This window comes from Melanostigma gelatinosum (genome assembly GCF_949748355.1).
Source record: "Melanostigma gelatinosum genome assembly, chromosome: 21".
NCBI lineage: Eukaryota > Metazoa > Chordata > Actinopteri > Perciformes > Zoarcidae > Melanostigma > Melanostigma gelatinosum.
The window spans coordinates 17,957,078-17,979,519 of record NC_136654.1 but is presented as its reverse complement, the minus strand read 5'-3'; the positions used below and the strand labels follow the sequence as shown (position 1 = coordinate 17,979,519).

At 43.0% G+C, this 22,442-nt stretch overlaps 1 protein-coding gene across 2 annotated transcripts in view; it reads right to left on the bottom strand.

The window, feature by feature from the left end:
- Positions 1-9,030: 9,030 nt before the first annotated feature.
- Positions 9,031-22,442, bottom strand: part of chst15 (carbohydrate sulfotransferase 15) — a 31,563-nt gene continuing 18,151 nt past the window's right edge. For both annotated transcript variants that reach the window (XM_079293829.1, XM_079293830.1), the window contains exons 2-8: positions 21,742-22,344; positions 19,707-20,046; positions 16,178-16,321; positions 12,432-12,588; positions 11,421-11,577; positions 10,185-10,332; positions 9,031-9,504 (exon numbers count right to left, since the gene is read on the bottom strand). In XM_079293829.1, the coding sequence (XP_079149955.1) occupies positions 9,305-9,504; positions 10,185-10,332; positions 11,421-11,577; positions 12,432-12,588; positions 16,178-16,321; positions 19,707-20,046; positions 21,742-22,182 (1,587 nt within the window). In that variant the 5' untranslated portion in view covers positions 22,183-22,344 and the 3' untranslated portion in view covers positions 9,031-9,304. The remainder of the gene's footprint in view (positions 9,505-10,184; positions 10,333-11,420; positions 11,578-12,431; positions 12,589-16,177; positions 16,322-19,706; positions 20,047-21,741; positions 22,345-22,442) is intronic.

Here is a 22,442-nt window from a genome sequence, read left to right as displayed (position 1 = left end):
GGAGGATTGTAGGAATGTCTCCCCTTCAGACCTTTTGGTGATGAAAAGCTCTTTATGTATGGACTGCACTACCTCAAGCTGCTCGGTAACGTTGTCAGTTTTACTACTCGGTGGCCTGGATACCGATGCGTTCTTTCAGCACAGCAACACTCAGTTTCCTCCCTGAAAACGCTCCCTTCCTGAACACCTGTGTTTCTAATTCCTTGTCCACATTCAATGGGACATGTTCCAGCTGAATGTGACTGAAAGAGACCAGATGTCCAGATGTTTGCAACAGTGACCGTTTTTAATTTGAATGGCAAGAGAATCAAGAATAGAATAGCAAGAATAGCAAGAATAGCAAGAATAAACTTAAAAGCTGTGTGTTCTTTATTGCCAAATTGTTGTTGTGTTTTTGCTAAAACAAACTTTTAGGGCTTCTTCTCCTGCATTGTGTCAGTATCAATCTTTAACACATGGTTTAGCTGCTGCAAGGAGACAGACCATCCGGACACAGATGTTGTTGCTTGTGAAATGCTTGGCTGGATTCTTAGGTGGGAGTCAATGCAGATCAACAACCTGCATCAAACTGCATCCATTGTTGAACAATGACAAAACTGCAAGGGCACAAGAGGCCTGTGAGGCCAGAAAAAAAGCAAATAAGAAACATCTGGTTGAGCACATCCTCTTTTGTTTAGGGTTTGGCCTGATAACAATAGCAAAAATTAAAGAAAATACAGCCATATGGAGACTAAACAGAACTGTTTGGACAAATAAGCGACGCAAACATGCAGTAAAAGGAGTTCTTGAGGTTTAAGGTATTTCTAAAGCTCTTGGCTTCCCGTGACTTTGGAGGTATAGCAAAACAAACTGTTCAGGAGCCTAAATGGGCAACAATCTTTACAAGTACAATGCTTACCGCCTGAAAACATATAACTAACGATAAGCAGTTTGACAAATCGATCACAATGGCAGTGTAGAAAGAAGCAGGGCAATCAGAAATAGCTACGCCCGGGATCATTTCTACTTCTACAATATGTGTCCAAAAGAGATAAAACTGCATAGCACTGTACATCACAAACAGATGTTTTGGGCTGAACATTTAGTATCCCACAAATGTTAGAGAACTGAACTGGACTCGCAGGATCGTTCAGCTCAATATCCCCAATTTACTGCGAGTAATATGAAGGAGAATAATCTCATCCAGTTTTTATAAACGTCTGTTTGTTTCCTGCGTTCTTTACTTGCTTTCATCATCAGCCGGCATGACTGGGCCTCAGCCTCTTCAAATATAACTGGCAGGCTATCAGAGCACTCACTCACCACGATGGATTAGTAAATGAGTTTGTTGCATAAAGTTGTTTGTCCAAATCTTTCTTTCTTGTTATCTCAAGACGCTCTCCATTAATCATTGACAACAGTTGAGACGCATAGCCTTGATTTAAAAAGATCATTTAAAAAAAAAAAATTTTTACTCAGCCTGCTTGAAAGGATCATGGGAGAGTTACGAGCAGGAGATGTGGTGAACGTGACATCGTTGGTGGTCTTTGACAGCATTTTTCTTCCCCCAGCCGTCATGGTGAAAAGGTATTCAACTTAGGAAATAACCGGTGACAGTGACAAAACATCCCTCACGTTAAAAAGTCCACCACAGCCGAATTTAAGATTCATCAGACAGAGGACTAAAGTACGATGAGAAGGAAGAGCAGAGCTGTTCAGAGAAACTTGATGAGGAGCGAATAGAAAAGTGGTGGGAAAGACGTTGAAGGGAGAGAGGCACTCTCGGCTAAAGCCCGGCTTCAAAGCTTATCCGAACTGACAGAGGAGAAATGGACATGGGGACAACGTTTCTCCCAGCCACATCCAACATCCTGTTGTCAATCCCATAAATGTGGCCTTAATGTGAGTGACGCCCTATCTTACAGGTTCAGGGACTGACAGCGTGATGCTGTCGGCATCTAGACGTCTTCTTTTAAAGGAAGGAGGATCTATACAGGAACGAAGGAAGACAGAGCCGACTGTTGGGAAAGGAGATCGCCACTAGTGTCATTAGATCGACAATACCCAGCAGCAATTCATACTGTTTTTGTTGTTGTTGTTGTTGTTGAAGTGAAAATGAAATTGACCATACTATATAGGAGAGGTTTGGCGTCATTTCATTTGTTAATTGTCATCAACAAATCCCTGTCTTTGGCAGCCCGAAGCCCGGTGGTTCTGAGGGTGTACATCTTATAAAACATGGTCACAAATATAGCCTATATGGCCTAAAAGGTCAATCCAGCCTTGTGTGCAGTTATGAGGGACAGGAGGCAACAAGCTCAGAGCAACATCTTTATAGCAGTGAACATACAAGTATAGGAGGTAACTCTTAAAGACTGGATCAATAAAGAACTGGGAAAACCTGTCTCCTGTAATTTAAGGCAAAATAACAGTGCCCTGCAGATTTACATCTGAATGACTCAGCTTTCCATAATAAGAACGGAGGTGTTCGGTGTTTGTGGCACAAGCATTTGACAGCCCTCAATGGTTGTGCTCCAGCAACTTAATGTACAACTGAACGTGGACAAGCCTTCTTTTTGTCCCACGTCATCAAACAATGAAACACTTTCAATCAGGCCTAAAATGTTCGATGAAAAGTAAACAACACTGTGTCCCTTATCTACAAATCCTGATTCACTTATAATACCATGTGTATTTGACTATAATGGAGGCAAGAGCTTGAAAGTTCATTTAAAACTCAAGTTTTTTTTCATTGTTCAGTGTTAAATATCACATTATACACTGAATCATTTGACCCAGCCCAAGCTCTCTATGAAAACGAGGAAAAACTCCCCAAAATCCTGATGGCAGGAAAATGAGAAGAAACCTCGGGAAAGGCAATTCAGAGAGAGATCCCCTCTCCTCGGACGGCTGGGTGTGCTACAAGATCTGCAAAAATACGACTTCCTCACGTTCTCCTTCCTGTCAAAGATTGAGCAGCATTAGTATTTGAATGACACTGATGCATGACATTCGACAATGTTAATATAATAATTCCAATTACGAACAGGATGATCTTTTGTAGCATAACCTTGTCCTGCAGAATGACGATGGAGTTCCTCACGTTCTCCTTCCTGTCTGACTCACTCAGTATAAAACTGTCTGTCTGTCTGTCTGCCTGCCTGCCTGACTGTGTGTAGTGTTAGTATTATTGAGCCATCGGTGACTTCTGAGCTGCTCCAGGGTAGGACGCTGTTTGGGGTCTGTGATGAAACATCTTCGAAAAAAATGCTTGCAATCTGGAGAGAAAGACGGAGAAGAAAGGTGAGGGTGACGGCTACAGTGATCCATCAGAATGTCAACTGAAATCAACAGATATGTTTCTCCTGACATGTTCGTGAGTATGTTTTTCTTACTTTCTTACTTACTGATTCTCAGACGGTTTTCCAAGAACTCGGTGGTCTTAAAAGCTGCACCACTGTGGAGCATTTCAAAGAGCACCGCTCCCATCTGCCACACTGTGGTGGGTCCGGCTCTGTACCTACCAAGACTAAAGAGCTCTGGGGGCATGAAATCAAGGGTACCTAGAATATACAGACATAATAAGAAGGTGAGGATGAGGATGAGGAGCTGTGTCCGAATGTAAAAGTCACAGATGGGTAAGTTAGTGAAGAGCAGGAGTAAAGCCAGACATCTTACCGTAGATTATGCGATAACAGGCTCCTCTCTTGACGAAGCAGCTCAGACCAAAGTCAATGAGGCGAACTCGCGGGACGTCCGAGCTGGTGTCAATCAAGATGTTTTCAGGCTTAATGTCCCGGTGGAAAATTAGTTTCTTCTCAAGGTCAATTGCTGCATCTAACAGCTGTTTCAGTATGATCTGACAGACAAAAAGAGAGAGAGAGATGAGGGATCACAGAGGAGGATGGTTTGACATGTTTTCATGGCTGTGACTCTGAGCTGACTACAACTACAGAACACAACGTTTCTAAAACCATCTTTAAGCCATCCAAACTGAAATGCACAAGAGATTTTCAGTAGATTGGGTAAAAACCACATCTGTGTATTTTTCTCCTCCAAATAAGTTTAGTTGAGCTTTGTCTACCAACTGTTTGACTGCCTCCACTACTGGTTCTTGATCCATCAGAACAATTACTTTGGTGAATACAAAGTTGCCACGATCAACAGAAACAATGACCTAAAAACTAGGAAAATAAACCTTAAATTGCAAAAGAAATCCTTTAGTCTCCAAGTTCCTGTAAAAAGTTAAAGACACACAAGGATCCTCCAGCAGCTTACCTTGGCCTCCTGCACTTGTAAGGAGCCTCCTTTGCCGGAGATGTATTGTAATAGGTCCTCGGTCTCTCCAGCACCAGGATCAGCTCCTGGTCCAGATCGTACCAGTCCAATAGAGACACGGGTGCTGACATCCTCACTGATCTACGTGTTTTGTTCACCAGTTTCAACATGATGGCAACCTCCCTGGACAGCTGCTTCCTATTTTCATCCTGAAACATCACAACAGAGTGGAGGATGAGAGAGAACCATGATTCATCCATAATACATTCAGAAACAGAAGATTTGAACAGCAGCAGGTGTTGCTCACTCACCAGGTGTTTTGCAGATGATCAGCTCCTTGGGAATGTGTTTGATGGCAACCTACGAGATACAAACAAGACTTGTGTTAGCACTCCCTGACCATATCGTGTGTGTGTGTGTGTGTGTGCAAGATTGTGTGTGTGTAACACTTACAGGTAGATTATCTGCTTTGCGATAGCCACCAAACACAGTTCCACATCCTCCTTCACCAAGCTGATCCTGCTCTTTGTAGTTGGCCTCAAATTCAGCTGAACAGACAAACACACATTATGTTTTAATACAGAGTAACACCAATATGCTGCCTAAGCTCGAATATGAATCCCTCACTTCATATAAATCCTAATGTTACACTAAAATGAGGTCAAACCTTACATTTAATAATAATAATAACGTTATTTACATAGCACCTTTAAAAACAGAGTTTACAAAGTGCTTTGACAGACAAAGCAGCAAAAGCAAGGCAATAGTAACAACACTGACCTCTTAAGGCATCACACTTCTTCTCCATCCTTTTCTTTTTTCTCTTTGGTCCTTCATCATCGGCGGCGGCCTTCCTCTTACCGACTCTCACATCCTCCACAGATGTATTGCAGCTTTCTACAGAGGAGGGGAAGAAAACAGAGGAACTTCAGCTTGACCATCATAACGTGTAAAATAGACATGCTCCATACTAAATGACAAAATGGGCAGATTCAAAAACAGTTTGCCTGCCAAAACCTCAATGAAAAGAACATTTCTCACTGTCCTCTCGTGGAATCTATCCAAGCAGGTAGTTTCATTTGTCCAGTTTTTGACATATCTGTCTCCAGCCCGATACAATTAAGGTGAATGCAATTTAGTTTGTGGTGCTCGCAGCATTGAAACATTTAACAGCAACATATATTTCCAAAAACAGGCTCTTTGTTACTCTGGATAATCTACAAGCCTCACTGTAATCAACCTTCTGCCAAAGAAATAGTCCAAAAGAAACGATAGTGTGTTTGATAGATGATCCATCCAGGGCACGTTTTTGGAAAGAGATGTTGCTTTTGAATTTTAAAATGTCAATTGTTGATACTGTGAGCACCATCAATGAAATTTGTCTTTAACACCTGGGTGAAATCAAAAATCTCAGACACAGATCTTTGAAGGAATCCTGGGAGAAATTATTCAAACTATCTGCATCAATAGATACCATGAGAGGGAAGGGAGAACTAGTTTTCTTTGTAATTTAGGTGAACTGAAGTTTATTTAGATCAATATACCAACACCCCAGCTGATGTACATTTCTGTAAGAGATCTGAGTACATCTTCCACCACTGTCTGAACCCCGTGTTTAGTAAACCGATGATTGGATACACTCCAATACATTATTTATAATCCATCCAGTTAAATTTGAAAACTGAGAATAATAATTCGTTAAAATATAATTGATGTGTACTTTCTTTATTTGATTTGACAGTTGTTGACTACACAGAGACGTTGTTACTACTACTAGGCTTCTTGAATATATTTTATATATATATGGCACTAAATAGCGCGAGTTAGATATTATTGTAATGTTCCGGACCTTTGCCCGGGGAGATTTTCTCAATCTGGACCTTTTGGAAGTTTGATTTAAAACAAACTCCGGGTAATTTCTTCTAACAGCTGTTCATTTTAATTTGTAGTAATTATATCTCAAACAGGAGTAAATAGGTCATTTCAATGGAGGTCTGGCACACAGGAATATATATAGATGTTCATGTTAACAGGATCAATTAGTTTGTCTTTTCATGGGATTATTTTCATAAAAAGAAAATACAATATCACTCTAAATATCATACTTAAAAAGATACTTGTCTTTCCAGATACAAGATTCACGGTTATTCAAAGATAATCCATTGTGAACACATTTTCATTGCACACATAAGCAATATCAAGCTTTATATGAGGAATACTTAATATGAACAATTGATTGTTGGTTTAAATAGCTAAACCTCTCCTTATACTCCTTATTATATTCACCTTGTGGACGTATTCAGTGAGGCTGCCATGAAAAAAACCCGAACTGCTAACTGCACTGTTGGCCCTCTCACCTTCCTCTAATTCCTGCTTTAATGTTGCTGCCATGTCTATGAGAAGTATTTTCATTGGCAGGCTTTTAATTATGAATTTTGGTTGTTTTGTTGGAACATGCTTTGTGAATTTTCCATGCTGTTGATTTAAAATGATCAATATTGTTTATGTTTGTGTATTTGTGTTGTTCCTCCCCAAATGGGGCTCCATTGGCGCACTGTAATTGAGGGTAATGTTGTGTATTTGCTATATTGATACGTAAACATGGTTGCTCTCTTGCATACAGTCCATTTCAGTTCATTCATACCCCACTAAGCATCAGAGAATATTTCAACAACTGGGGTTTAGATGACATTTAGATTTCCTATAAAATAATCTGCTACACTCAACAGCATTCAATGCCAACCTGAAGCTCATTTCCATGTACTGATCTGATTTTGATATGAAACAGTTGGTAATATCTCTGCAGAGGTCACTTGTTTCAGCATGTTGCTGCATGCAAGATGGATTGCTGGGTTTTGATTTTTCCATCTCAATTCAAAAGTCTACGATAATAATTTAAAAACACTGGTGTCCAGTCTGCACATTGAAGATGAATATAGATTTAAGTCAATTTGGCTGACAGTCCGATGTGCCATGCTGTGCTGTTCCTGTCCATCTCTTTTTGCAAACTCTGCTGTCCACTGCACACACTCGCTGCATCTGCTCATATAGCATTGTATTAGCTCCACCTCCACCCCAGCATCCACCTGTTGGCTCTGAGCTGAAGCTCTCTGGGGGGGGGGGGGGGGGGGAGTTTAATATCATCACTCCTCAGTATCTGCCGTGTTGAGCTCGCTGTGTCCTTGTGGGATGCGGTGGGGTCGTGTCAACTCAAATATCAACTCTGCTGGCATTATAACTCTGTTCCATGTGAGTGGGTTGACTGAACTATTCTTTTGTCTGATAGACTGCTAATACTGCCTGAAAAAACCCTGTCATTTCCCATGACAACACTTTGCACAGAGGCAATACAAAGGAATGCGAAATGATGGGATATTTGGCTGAATGTGTGTCTCAAAGAGTCTCTGGAGTTTGGTCGGTGGCGGTAGTTGTCCAGTTTCCTGTCAGTCACTGTATTCTGATACAGCACAGGATGGAAGAAGCGTTGATCATGCTTGTGAATTCCAAGGGAATTGAAGTTGGTTGGAGGCTCCCATTGAAGCAGAACCTCTTCAGCAGGATGGAACGTCCAACTCCGAAGAAAATATGCAAATGACTTGCACTCAGACAGTCTTGATTTCAGTGAGGAGGAAGTCGTTAAAGCTGCTGGCATTTTGAGATTGTACAGTGAAAGAGCTGCATTCCATTGTTCTTGAAAACAACAAGAAGAAGAATGGGGTCACACATTGTTTAATAACTCTGTGTGATTGCCGGTTTCCTCTTAATTATGAAAGGAGGTTTTGCAGTGGTATTTGGGTCAATTTGTCTTGAAGTGAAGTTTGGGGAGAACGAGAGGCAGCCAGAAAAGAGATGCATGACTCCTGATGGGTGACTTTTAAAGCACACTAAATCTTCTGTTGATTCGAGATAGATTGTGCTGCACTTACTAAATGCTCGTCTGCCCTCTGGTGTAGAACAAGTGTATGTTCCAACTTCAGCATTTCAATATGTCAAAGTATCATTTCTCCTCAATTTAAAATGTTCAGCAGTGTTTATAAACACATGCAATGGTTGTTGATTCTTTTCACGGGTACATTTGAACGAGCTGTGTTTCTGTCTCGGGAGTTCAAACCTCTTTGTTTCATTTGCCAGATTTAACAGCTTCAAATCCAATCACAAACAGTTTTGTTTCCAGCTTGTTACTAATCGGTGTTTATTCAGTGTTTGTGACACTCATTCAACAACAGAGGGAGAGCAGATTGTCGTGATGACTTGATCAGAGTCATTGCTGCCTTTCAGGTGACTCACTCAACTTCATAACTCAAATTATATGTGTCATTTAGATTTCCCTTTTAGCTCATTTCATATTCTAATACAACATATTCATATCTCAAGTGTGCACTTAAAGCCTGAATTCATTCGATCTGATGTCTTTTAGTTTTGAGCCTTTGGTCTGCTGCTATTGGTATCAGCAGCAATAGCATACATGTTAAGATTGCAATGGTATGTGATGTCCAGTAGAGGGTGGTGTTGTTTCACTGAACTTATGCTCTGATTACAGACGAATGAATTCAGCTTTTTCTCACTATGTACAGTATAAGGGGACCCTGATTTATCATCAAGGCTAATACGTCTTTTATGTGCTCGGATATATTCCAGCTAAGGACAAAACTATTAAAGTAGGTGTCATCTCTTCAGGTCTGTGAGACGTGTTACTTTTTTAAATGGATCAAACAACACAGGACTCCGTTTTACTATCTTTGAATTCACTATTTAATTTTGTACATCTGGTCACAAAAAACAAAAACAATCCAGACTTGCCAACATCTCTTTCTCTCTTGTATTCATTCTCTCTCTCACTCTCTCTCACACACACAACATCACCACGCTCTCTTGTGCTGTTGTCTATCTTTGATTCATCTCTGTTTTTATAACTTAGAAAATAATTTATATTTAAAAAAAACAAACATTGATTTTCATGGGCACTTGAGAGCGATGAAGCTCAAATGAAGGGGCTGGAACATCAGTGGTTTTTTCTTGAACCGAAGTAAAGGGCAGGCGGGGTTGTTCAGAGTTTCGAGTTCTTCTCCCAGAAGAAAGAGTCATTCCGCAGCACTTTGGCCAATTTTTCATTGAACGGCATGTAGAAATCCCGCAGGATCTCTTTGGTGATGGGCAGCATGGGTCCCAGGTTTTTGTCAGCCGGCCTCCTGGTGTTTGACGCTGGACTTCTGGTGATCTCTGACTCTTTTTCTTTTGTCAGAGGCCCTGTAAAACACACACACACACACAAGCACTTCTTTCACATCCCTCCTTCCTGGGCCGCTTCATATTTTGCCGCCAAACAAACGGAACAAAAATGCAGTTAAAGGACTCTACTCTGTCACTGTGTGCATCAGCTGTGCTCTGAGCAGAAGATTTGACGCTCCGGGAGGTCATCGCATCTTGGCTGGTGTTGGCAGCTCTTTGAAGAGCTAAGTCTGAGCTTTGGGGCAACTCAACTGTGGGATGAACCAGCGAGACAAGAGGGCTTCCAGACGACAGGGCAAGACTGTATTTTGACTGCAGCACACAGACACTGGCCTGTTACTGAAAGCAATCTACTGTATACCCTAAGGAGAGGTCGGTACTAAAAGTACTGTATAGAAGGTGTAAGAAAGCTCAGAACCTCATCTGAGGGACATTTCATTTTCTTTTCTAAGCTAGTGGGCTGTACACGACTCAAGCACTTCAAAATCAACAGGATTTTCGAATGCAGTACATGCACTGCTCTTTGTTAACACGGTAGACACCAGAATCCCCTAGTTACCTCCCTTGAGTCCTTTTAACTACACATGGCTTTTCACATTTCCCTACGTCTTTAGCGATCTGTTAATTGTATTGATCGGAGCCACCAGAGGGAATGATTACAGACCAGGATCTTGTTTGGGGATGTGTCGCTTACTCACCGAGGTTGAGGAAGTCAAAGACTTTGTGCATTGTGTATTTCCTGTTTGAGGCATGGTCTTCCAACCGCAGGACCAGAATCTGTTCCCTGCTGAAGACGGTCAGCCAGTCCATTAAGTACACGATGTACAGGCCGACTTGCAACCTGACCTGAGGACACAAAATAGGAGAATCGACGTGAGATGAACCGAGCTCTATCAGAAGGAACGTCCTCCTCAGGGGAAGGACGCGGGGGTGGATGCATGGGTTAAACTTCTTTCAAGGGGATGTACGAGGAAGACCGAGGGAGGGAATTCCACCAGCATGCTCTTTCATCTTCCCCTTGGGTACGGCTGGGTAACGCGTGGGCATGTCAACATGTGCTGGTATCATGTGGTGTGTGTGTGTGTGTGGTTGAGGGATTTCAGAAAGATGAAGTTTCTTCTAGGATCGAGTGATTTATGATGTTGTTGTATTTACTTTTACCCCATTATTGTAATCCATTAAGCGTTACATTTACAAAAATTATAGAAACATTCGCAAGTTGTAGTCTCTCAAATGTGAGGATGTGTTGTATATCACGAGTGGAATATCTGTGCATTTTTGACTGTTGGTCAGAAAAGATGTCACCTTGGCTAACTTGTGATGGGTGTGTCTCAAAATACACCTGAGACAATCCCCCAAAAAACACATTTGCCGTTGATCTTTTATAAGAGTTCACAAGCGCGTTTGCAGGCAGCCTAATTGTTGTTGAACTGTATTTCCACATGGACGAATAACTCTGAAGATATATTAGTGGAGGATGGACAAGCGTGCTCTCAGAGGGGCCATAACGCTTGTCAGTGGCAGTTGGAGAGGAGGACCTCTGTGTAAGGCAGCCTCCCCCTGCCAGTCTGCCTCAACGCACTGTGGAGAAAGCTGGCCGGGGGCCCAACACTGGGGCCCCAGCCCTGCCTGACACTAAGACTCGGTCTTATTTGTGAGCAAGAAGGACGTTCACACCACTGGTAAACTTGTTTTTCTAACACAAAGAGAGGCTGTAGACACTGCCAGGCTCGGTGGTTCAACAGTGTTGTTGACGCCAGTCCCTTTCATGACGTCCGCCCTGCAAGCTTTAGCGTGTGCTAATGAAGTGTGGATTTCACTCCATCGGTCTTTTTTTACTCCCTTTTCTATTTCTTTCTTCCCACCAGCTAATACGCTGGTGGCTACGTTGCGGTCCTCTGCGAGACAAAAGCGGGAGGGGAGGGTGCACTCACTGGCATGGCGTTGTTGATGGTAGTGTTGTACACACAGGAGCGCATCGTGTACTCCGTAAGGCACCCTTCGAATAGCTGCAGCGACTCCGACACCTTCTCGTGGAAATCCTCCGCAGACTTGTTGGAAATACCGAAGTAAAGGTAGTCTGAGTAGAGCCTGCAAGACAACGGAGATGCTCTGTGAACAAATCTGAACCTGGGACCCGAAGAGTTCACTTTGTTAAAAAGAGGACACATGACTCATTGTTTCCCAGGTTTTTCAGATACAGAACCAGTTTTCATCCATATTTTGTTTTGCATCAAAAATCTGTTTCCTGCAGCAACACATGCAGCAACTTACTGTAGTTTAAAGTCAAGCACAAAGTGAAGACAAAAACTTATAAACTTGTAAAAATATGGCTGAGCAGTCATCCTCGGACTGGACTGGATAGCTATTGCAGCAATAAATGATTGCCATTGAAATGATCCAGGAGTGGATGCATGGGGATCAGTTTTCATGGACTTGAATGAACAATATTTGAAATAAGTGGTCATTAAATCTGGTTTTAACGGGGTGCATTTATCTCTGGCTGGAGAACTTTTGAGTATAAAAAATGCATGATATGGAGACAGATATTGACCCTGAGAATATATTTTATGGCAACATGAATAATAATTTTGAGGACTAATGAACAGTTTCATATAAAATGAATGCTACTCAAAGGAGTTCAAACTGAATGCCTTGCAGCCAGTCAGCAGTAAGTTCTCTTCGACTCTGACGAAGGCATCATAATGAGAAGCATTTGACAGCCAGGCTGAGTAAAAGGCAACGCAACGCCTGTGACAGCAGGCCTTTTGTTTCCTGTAAACACCAAAAAAGTATCTGTCTGTATCTGCAGTGTAAACAGCTGTGATGGAGGCAACAAAGATGTCGCAGTGCGAGTCAGAGCTGTATCTGCATCGTTACCGGCATGCATTTTGTTAGTGCAGATATATGCAGGGGCGAGGCAGTAAAGCGGAGATTACTTTCACCTTTCCACCGGGTCCCTGAGCATGATGATGAAGCGGGCATCGGGCTGCAGGGCGTGGACGAAGTCCTGGATGAGGAAGGGAGGCTCTCCCTCTGTGGTGTTGTCGTAGAAGTACACCCAGGCGTTGTTGTCCCACATGGTGGACGCGCTGGCTTCTCCTGCAAAAATGACAGCCACAGTGGTTCAAAATAAAAACATGCACACAGACCATCATACAATTATCCAGAGGCAAAACAAAACATACACATTTTCATAGTTTTTCTCACTCTTTGGTGTTGCGTTTGATGTGCATAATTGAACACGCGAGGCTCATTGTCTCTGTATCTTTACAAGGCAGCGGATTGGTTTAAACCACAATTAACTGAAAAGTAAAGAGTAAGCCAAATATTGGATCCAGTTTCTCGAATGTGAGGATTTGCTTGTTTGTTTCTGTTTCATTATAATATTGTGAATTTAATATCTTTTGGGTTTCCGACTTTTGGTCAGACGTCATCTTTGACTCTTCAAATTATATAGACTAATAAATAAATTAATAATAGATCAATCAAGAAAATAATTGGCAGATTTTAATCATAGTTTTAGTTTACAGTAAACAATACTCTCTTGGGACATTGACCGTATAAAATATGGTTAATTATGATTATGTTCCAAAGTCCAAAATGTAATATTTGCCTAGAGTTTTGTTTTTTAGTTTTCTTTGTTTATTTTTAATCATTTTTGTAAGTAATCGTTATAAACGGATAAATTCCCCAATTAGCGTCTTCAGAAATGACAAAGTACTAATCCGTAAACGAAATGATTGTTTCAACTTCTACATACAAGTGCCTTTGAATCAAGGCTGGAACTAACAGACAGCATGTTCCCAACATAGATGCGATAAGTCAATCAAACAAAAGATTCGAAAGCAAAAGCAAAAAAACCAACAAAATTGCAGAAAGACTTGCACACAGTGGCAGCACTGTTGCTCATAAGGAGTCAGAAGACGTCGTTTCTCCAACAATTTGAGAGCAGAAACTTTATCAGGCTGTGCTGAGACATGACATCCAGGATTCATTAGGCTGCCTCTGCCTTCATTATCCTCTTATCTGTGAAGTGAAGCTGTGATGTATTTGCAGGGAACACAACACGGGGGAGCCTTATCTGCCTCCCTTCCTCAGAGAAAGGGATTGATAGCCAGGACCTGTTTGCTGTGATGACAAAGGTGAAGGCCAAATGAGATTGCTGCAAATGCTGTCTTGCTTGAAATAATACACACTGATCAAGTCTGTTTAACGGTCTCGGTGTCCATTAAAAGGGCTTATTTTGCCCCCACGGTGGGGGAGGAGCCGTAATAGGGCAAACAAATGGCGGAGCCAGACCGGCGTGCCTCTTATATCCTGGCCACAGGCCTGCACCTTGCTGGGCTCTCCCAGGGCTTTGGCACACCCCCCCCCCCCCCCTTATTTTTTTACAAGAATTATTTCTTTAAAGAGGGAAACAAAACAGAGCGGCACGCTAAGCTGTGCTCAATGCACCAACTCTATCCGGTCTGTAAAGGCTGTTGTCGAAAAGTTAAATCAGTTTTTTTTCTTTGCAGCCGAGCAGTTCTTTGAGTTTGCGTTTGGACGGTAAAAGACAGAGACAGATGGAAGCAGGATATGCAAATACAGGATGGAGGTTTGAAAGAGTTCTCCACCCCGCTGCGGATATTATTGCTGTCCTGACACACACACACACACACACACACACAAAAACAATGATTCCTTTTATACGGCACTTCAGTGAAGTGGCTAAGCGAAGCAGAAGGAAGTCCAGTATTATAAAGCTGTAAGGGTTGAGTCACCGGCTCTCTTGAAAATGAGATCGGCTGCTACAGAGCAGCGCTGTGCTTCAGCCTCACTACCTGCTGCTTTAATAGCAGCTTTGTAATATTGCAGGCGATGAACCAGGCAAGTGACACTGTGACAGGTCTCCCCGAGCCAAATGCTCTTGGCCGTATCCTGACGAGGGGCACCGAATGGTGTCGGTCCACGTTCCTCGCACAGATCACAGTGGCAACACATGACCTGAGTAACTGATACAGCAGAGGGAGGCGGCTAAAGCTGTCCTCTGACATGATGTTTGACAAAACAGGAAGGCAGAGATTACACTGGAACAGGAAATGTTTTGTGCAACTGTCTGGAGATCTGATTCGAGAGATGAGTAATCGACTGTGTTTCACACTCTGTCAAATGTATCGTGTTCTCGCATCTTACCTCTGACGTGTAATGCTCAAGATAATGATTCTGATATAGATCAGAAGGTGCTTTATTGCAATCTACACATAGGAAGTTGCTCATTAGCACGTCATCCATGCTTTGCTTTGCTTGTTGTGAAAAGCTGATGTTTAATGTTTAGTTTCCGGGGTTAAGTTCATATTAAAACTATTGAAGAAATTATAAATGAAATAAAAAATGGGCTCAGTGTTCGATTGGGGTTGGACAAAAGTGATTTGTAAAAAAAATTACGAGAGTGGAGTGTCAGATTCCACATCCCTGCAGGCGCTGGAATAGGGGGGGTCCTGAAGAAGTTCTTTTGACCCCGACTGGTCTTAGTCCTTTTTAATATTGGGTATCGGCCTACTAAATCTACTTTTCACAAGCTACTTGATCTTTTGTAAAATAAGGTGCTCTGTATTTAGCTGTTTGCGTCGAATTCCTCAGTTTTAGGGATCATTAACATGTGGCCCCTCCCTGAAGTTTACCCTCAACACGTGTCCTGCGCTCTCAATGGTTGAGGTTCATCAACAGGTCAGATATTTAGCTTGCTAGGTGATGCATCAATGAGCCTCGACGCGTTCGTCTTTGAACAGCGACCACCGATTTGACTCTGATCTGGGGCTTTTGTGGGGACGCTCCAATCGGCGAATGGAAATTCAGAGCTGAAGTCGTTCGGAGTGAACTAAGCGAGCCGTCTCAGTGGGCCTCTTTGACCCAACTGTGTGTGGATCAACTGAGCCTCGCTCCCAGTGAACCACCAAAACAGAGAGCAGAGGAAAGAAGCAGCGTGCCCCTAAATTAAACCAAAACATCGTGTGTTTTCTGTTCATTCAACTTAGGGGAAAAACACTTATAAAGGGAAAACCCTAATTTCTATGAATTGCATCCACATTTTTATCAAATTCTACGATTGTGTCTGTGTTTTTTTCACATTGCGGAAATCATAGGGCCCTAAGTTTATCTGGAGAATGTGACTCCTGAAACTGATGTGATGCGTTCAGCTGGACAACACAAACCACTCAGAGAAAGGACAGGAACATATTAAAATATGCCTATTTTGCCCTATTTCAGATCCTTATGATCGACCAAGGACATTGGACTACATTTATAATAAATCCCTGCAGAGGCAGACTTCATAAGTTTGTATTTAAACCATGTAAACTAGTGCCCTAAATGCAAATGATGGAAAGTATCGAAGTGGATAGCTTGTCTTTTTTTTTTTTTTTAAAGGGGAATACCAGAGTCTATAAAAACACCGCAAATAGTGACACAACCCTTATTCCTCACCAGATACAGCAGTTACTGCGACTCATTATCATTACTGGCCAATCCAAATGACGCATCAACAAAATAGTTTCTACATTACAGATCCTGTGGTTGTGACACTTGCACGCCATTTTTTTCAGTGATTTATTTAACCTCTGCTCTGGCCATTGGCTACCATGTGGAAAGAAAAGTGCATACATTTGATGATCACGGGAAACTGAATTCGTGAATTAGTTTCGCTTACCTATGATGATGTTGGGTTGGCTGGGGCTTCCGCTGGCATTCACTGTGAGGTTTCCCTGGATTTGGTAAGCAGCCTGATCGAACAAGTCTAGGTAGTCCTCCACTGGGTACCGATCATGAAAGCCCTCGCTCAGACGGATGATGCCTGGGGGAGGAAGAAAAACTGACAATAACAATACAATAACATCTCTAGTGCATGTTAACTTTTGATGGCAAGTTATCAGATCGTATCTGATAACTTAAGATCAGACATGGTGTGTATCCATCGAGCCTGTTTTTCTTCCTGCCTGCCCTCTCCTCTCCATGAGTGTCTGTGATCACTCTGAAGGAGGTCATTGGGGCTCCTGTGTTGTCTGGACTGTGGGGTGACCAAATTAAATCCAAGTTCTAATCCAATCCAAATTCAGCAGGGAATACCCTCCCTGTTCAATTTCCCCTGTTTCCAATTAAGGGCCGACGTGAAGTTTGTGCTTTTTAAATGCAGGACGAGAAAATGTGTTTTCCATCCGTGCTGTTGTGGTCTTCAGCCTGATTACAATTTACCAGGGCAATTGTGGGGATTCAGGGTCTGATTTAGGAGCATCCATGCAGCATGAGGATAAGGAGGTAGCTCAGGCATCTGTTACTTTCAGTGATGCTTTGATGACAACACCGTTCTCTAGCTAGCAGGAAAACATGATTCGAAAACTCTCCAAACATCCAGCCTGCATCTTTGCTAATCCAGAACGGTTACACTTGTACGAGGTGTCTGTGTGTGTGTGTGTGTCTGTGTGTGTGTGTGTGTGTGTCTGTGTCTGTGTGTGTGTGTGTGTGTGTGTCTCGCTTCAGGGCTTTGTTTTCATCCTTTTTGCTTTTTAATATGAATGAAGCGTCATGCGTTGGGTGTACTTCCTGTGTTTCTTGATGGGCACTGTATACGGCAGGCTCGTCTGCCGAGATTCAAACCGCTCCTCTTAAAAAGTCACATGTGACGCGGATCACACCCAATCACCTTTTCACTGAATCGGATGAGTGGAGCCTCGAGGGGGAATGAAATAAATAAAGTGCAAAACAAGACCATTTGAATTCAAAGTGTTCTCAAAGGATGTCTGAAGAGAAAAGTGCTGATTATCAGCACATGTAGCTCCAAGTGCAACACTATAAGAGAGAGAGAGAGAGCGAGAGAGAGAGAGAGAGATAGGAAGAAGGAAAGTGGCAGCAAAGATGAAAGGATGAATTTGTGAGGGGGGGGCAATAACTGAGAGGGACCTATGTCCTTGGGATACAGCTGCATTCGCTGCTACGCAACATCACAGGCTGCAAAAAAAAAAAACACGAGCACAAGGCAGACAAATTGAGGCAAACAACTCATCCACATCCCGCAGCTTTATGAGGTTCAAGTGATGATCAACTCAAACTGAACATCTCATTAAAATAAGTATCGCATGCAGAGTGATCAATCCAGCATTAGTGGCGTAGTCAGCAACTGGATGAACTTCAAAAGGATCATTTTGGCTACGACGGTTGGGGTTAAGCCTCCTTTTGATTTCTGCGTTGAGAATTTTGATGAAATTTTCATAAAATGTGGCCAATACTGTATGTGGCTCCCTCAACAAGTGTTATGCCAAAACACCGCCCTACAGTTTAACTGCTGCTCTTCACATTTTTTCCTTCTTCTAGTATTTCTTCACGAATGCAGACACACACACACACACACACACACACACTGACTCACACTCCTGATGCCTGCCTCATGAGCTGCTGAAGATGCTCCATTATGCATGAGTCTTAATGACTATTTCAGTTATAAAAGAAAACAAAACGCATGATAGGTGTTGAGAAGAACGATTTGCCTTCTTTAGAGAGCAAAAACGCAACATATAGAAAAAGGGGAGACTAGACTCGAGGCTTTTTTTTGTGTCATTAGGAAAACGTCACCAAATCAAACCAAATGAGCAGTGCAACAAAGCATCTGCAAGACAAGTGAGGGGTTGAGGGGTTTCCAGTTCAACCAAACACAGCTCTCAGCTCTCGCATGCCTTTTTAATCCCATCTGTGGTGGTGCGGTGGTTCTTTTAACGTCACAGATGCACACGGTGAAGCAAACACATGATGGCATCCACACATTGAGATGACAGAACCGCCATTCGACCAGATGTCTGATGTCTGAGGCGGCTCGTACCTCTCCACGCACAGTTTGAGGGGTTTATCTCTTTGTTTGGGAAAATGCACATATTACCACCTGTTCAAACTCCATGAAAACCAACAGTGTAAGCCAGGATTGTGGCAGTAGGTTGTGTGTGTGTGTGTCTAAAAAGTCTGAACTGAAACGTACCGGTGTGCAATGCATAAGTCTTCACCAGCTCAACCGGCAAATATTCCCAAAAACTAGAGAGAAATACCATCCAGAAGTATACCTCTAAGTGTTGGTAAAATGTGAACCGGCTCCCTCATGAAATGATTTCCTGTCTAATTAAATAATTAGATGATGGCTCTGTTTAAAAAAAAACCCATGGCGTGCAAAGAGAGCAGTCAGAAAGGTGTAAAACAAAGCAAGAACTATAAGCTGAATGAAGCAAAGTTCGTGGTGGTGAGATATGTTGCGAGTGTATTTGAGAGCAGGAAACAGTGCGCCCACACATGTGGGTTCAAAGGGTGCGAGGAGGCTTCATGTGCTGTATTTGTCACAGGATTCTTTTCAAGTCCCTTCCACCACAGAGACAACGCCAGAGGAACAGTTGGTCTCGATTCTTTCTCGTCCTAGTTGAGCCGTTAATGAGCACAGCCACCGCATGAGCTCAACCATCGGCGTACTTATGAGAATGGGGAAGTGGCAGCGGTAAGATGTGACATGACGATGGCGTACAGGAAGGGGTAAATGGAAAAAGAAGACTGTGAGCATTCGAAATGTTGAATGTGCGAGGCAATGAAGAAGTTAAATACACCATTAGCGCTGTATGTTCGGGGCCAACAACTCTCAGGTAGAAAATAAACAGTTTAACTTCATTCTCGTGCACAGCACAAAATGGGGTGTTGAATATTCATTCCTCGGTTTATTGCATTGGGAGATTGAACTGCGTGCATCGGAGATATTTAATTCATGTCACATTCAGGGCTCACAACCAGCTAGGTTTCACATTATAAAAAATGAATCACTGCGGGTGTAGTTTTTGGGTATTTGATGTCGCAAAATTGTCAGTTTGACATAGTGTGAAATTATCAGTCAATATCCAAAGGACTCCACAATTAACTACTGAAATGTATATAAATTATGCAATTTAGTTTCTACAAAAAAAATCTTCACAATATGATGACAGCAAGTATGCAGGAGATAAAATGCTGATTAAAAAAAGACAGGTTTGCCTTTGAGGACGAGACCCCTTGAAACGTCCGTCACCGAGTGCTTCTCTGAAGCCCCCTGAGGCATGGCTCGACCAAAATGACGTACTGTAGAGAGTCACGTTTCACACTTTAAATGCTCTCGGGCTCTCATGATTGTGTAACCAGCCCGAAGGCCTCAGCCACAGCAAATTACAGTTTTCTCTACTCACCAAACCTCTTGCGGGTCCACCAGTGCGGCTCTTTGAAAGTGGTGAACTTGACGTCTGGGTGCAGCCTCAGTCTGTCGTACAGGTCCGTTGTGCCACACTTTGGTTGGCCGATGATGTAGAAGTATGGAAGGCACCGCATGCGGTAGAGTTTCCCATCGCGGTGATACAAGTGTTCTCGGAAAGTGTTCCTCAAGTGCTGAAACACCGTCCGGAAGCGCCTCGAATAGCGTGCGTACAAGTTTGTCCTGTAAGGGTCCGAGGTGATATTCCCAGTATATTCCTCATACCAGCATGGGTTCTTGACGCTCGGCAGGAAGTTGCGTGGGATAGCAGAAAACATCTGCAAAAAGCGATGAAAGCAGGCTGAATTAAGCCACCGTACTACCCAAACCACATAACAACATTTCAGACAACGCCTTCTGTAACCCTTGAGATCATCAATGCTACGGCTGCACGATGGAAGATAAACACATTCCAGTCATTCCACAGACTCGTTAAAGGAAGAGGTTTGCTTCAACAATTTAATTTATGCAGGCCACTGTTTTGGCAGGTGTAGGCAAACACCATCTGTGTGGGATCCAGCCGCACGTTCATGACAAGTTTGAGCAATCTCTAGAGGGGCAGAGAGTTGGCATCGATGCGTAGTCACAAGTGAGTGCACACATGCATACACAGTGCAGTCAGACAGTATTTAGGGAAATCGCCATTTTTGTTGTTTTATATATATAGTCCTCCAGGAGAGAGATATTATTCGTCAATATAAACTGAAATAAAGTCATGTCTTTTGATATTTGGTGTCAAAGCATTTGCATTCCAAGACTGTCTGAAGGTTCTAACAGACAACTGCTGACACCCTTTGTTATCTGTGGCGCACTGGGTTAAGAGGGTCGTCTGCGAACCGGAAGGTCAACGGTTCAATCCCCGACTGGGACGTGTCACGTGTCGAAGTGTACCTGAGCAATACACTGAACCCCACTGCTCCCTATATACAGGGATGGGTCAAATTTTGTGTATGTGTATATGACAATAAAAATGGTTTCTTCTTCTTAAAAAAAAGAGCTATTATTTATTGTTTACCCAGTATGGATGTGGACACCCTCGGCACTTAAAATGAATAGTTTTCTTGTTTCATTTGAACCACAATGTGCTGGATTCAAGCAAAACAATTAATAAAAAGTGAATCTGTCGTAATACTTTCAGACAGTAGTGTCCATGAACACCCATGCAGCCTGCCCTGAGCGAAGCAGATTCATCCTCAGCTGTAGAAGTTTGTAGAAGTTTGTCTTCACAAATCACAAGTGTTTCCCGGTGACCAAACAAAGGCCCATGCTCCTGTGACTCGCCCGCAAGCCTGAGACACGGCTACTTTGAGGACAATTAATGCCGGATCCATCCACAGACGTGCTATTGATTGTCCCGCGGCCACACTCTCCTGTTCATTAGATGGTTCAATAAGAAATTAGTTCTGTTGCAAATTAGCCCTAGCACAAGCCATTATCATTGGGATTAACAATTAATTGAACCAGGCTTCGAGGTGAAACGGACACTGTGAGAAAGCCAGAGGACCAGTGTGTTGGAAGACCGCGGGACGACTTTGAGCTTTAAATCCCTTGCGCAAAAAAATTGGTAGAGACATGTGCAATTATCTGGTGTGACATGAAGTGTTATACAAGGCTTTCGGAGCACTTTTATCTCTTAATAAATTAAATTAGAAACTGCAACCAGTGGGGAATGGCAACAATGTATCTGTATTGAACCCGGTGTAGACGGCGTGTAGGCATGAATACTGATTCGACTCACCGTTTCACTTAGCATTTAATTATGCTTCAAGACACATCTGAGATTGTCAATTAAAAGAGAGATCAATATCAGCCTGGGACTTGTTTGCATTATGATTAAAATGGAGAGATAACATTTACACCATAAAACACTGAGGTATTCATTACGGCAATCAATCTGATAACAAAATCTATCTCTTTGGTACAATTTGCATCCTTAAGATCCCTTTTGAGTACAATAGGATGGATATACTCACATGTGGTTCACTGTTAACCAGCGCTTTGAGCTCTGGGAGCTGTCGACTGCTGCGGAACTCCACTTTGGACGTGATTGACTTCACTACCAGTTTCATATGTGCGTCGTCCTTGACTGCGGAGAGGTTTAAGGCAAAAGGTCCCGGGCTGACCAGGCTGCTGAAGTGGTAGGGCGAAGGGGTGAGGAGGAGACCCTTCTTGTCCCCCGTCAGAATGTACGAAGCCATGATGAGGAACGTGACGGCCAGGCCGAACAGGAAGCTGTAGAGGCGGATCTTGCGGAAGCAGCCCAGCGTGCTCCAGCGCCTCGGCAGCTCCCGCTTCACCTCCAGGACCGCGAACAGGTTCACGGGCGTGTCGTCCACCTGCAGGAGCAGCGGCCTCTTGCGGTAGTCGTCCACCGCGGAGCCCAGCAGGCTGTATTTGTAGTCCATCTGCGTCATGGCGTCAACAGCCCGTGGGTCCCAGGTATCACGGCTCAGAAACAGGGGGGCGTTATGGAGCAGGATCCAGCGGGTCGGGAGGTTTTGGGATGGTGGAGTGGCTGACGGTTGATGTCCATGATGGGTTGTGGAGAACAGCCCACCTCATCAACAGACGCCCGCCTGCAGTAAGAGGAAAAAGACAGTCAGCTACATTGACTCACTGTTTCATGCCTGGGCTGATGCAGCAACTTCTCAAGAATATATCAGATAACCCTTTC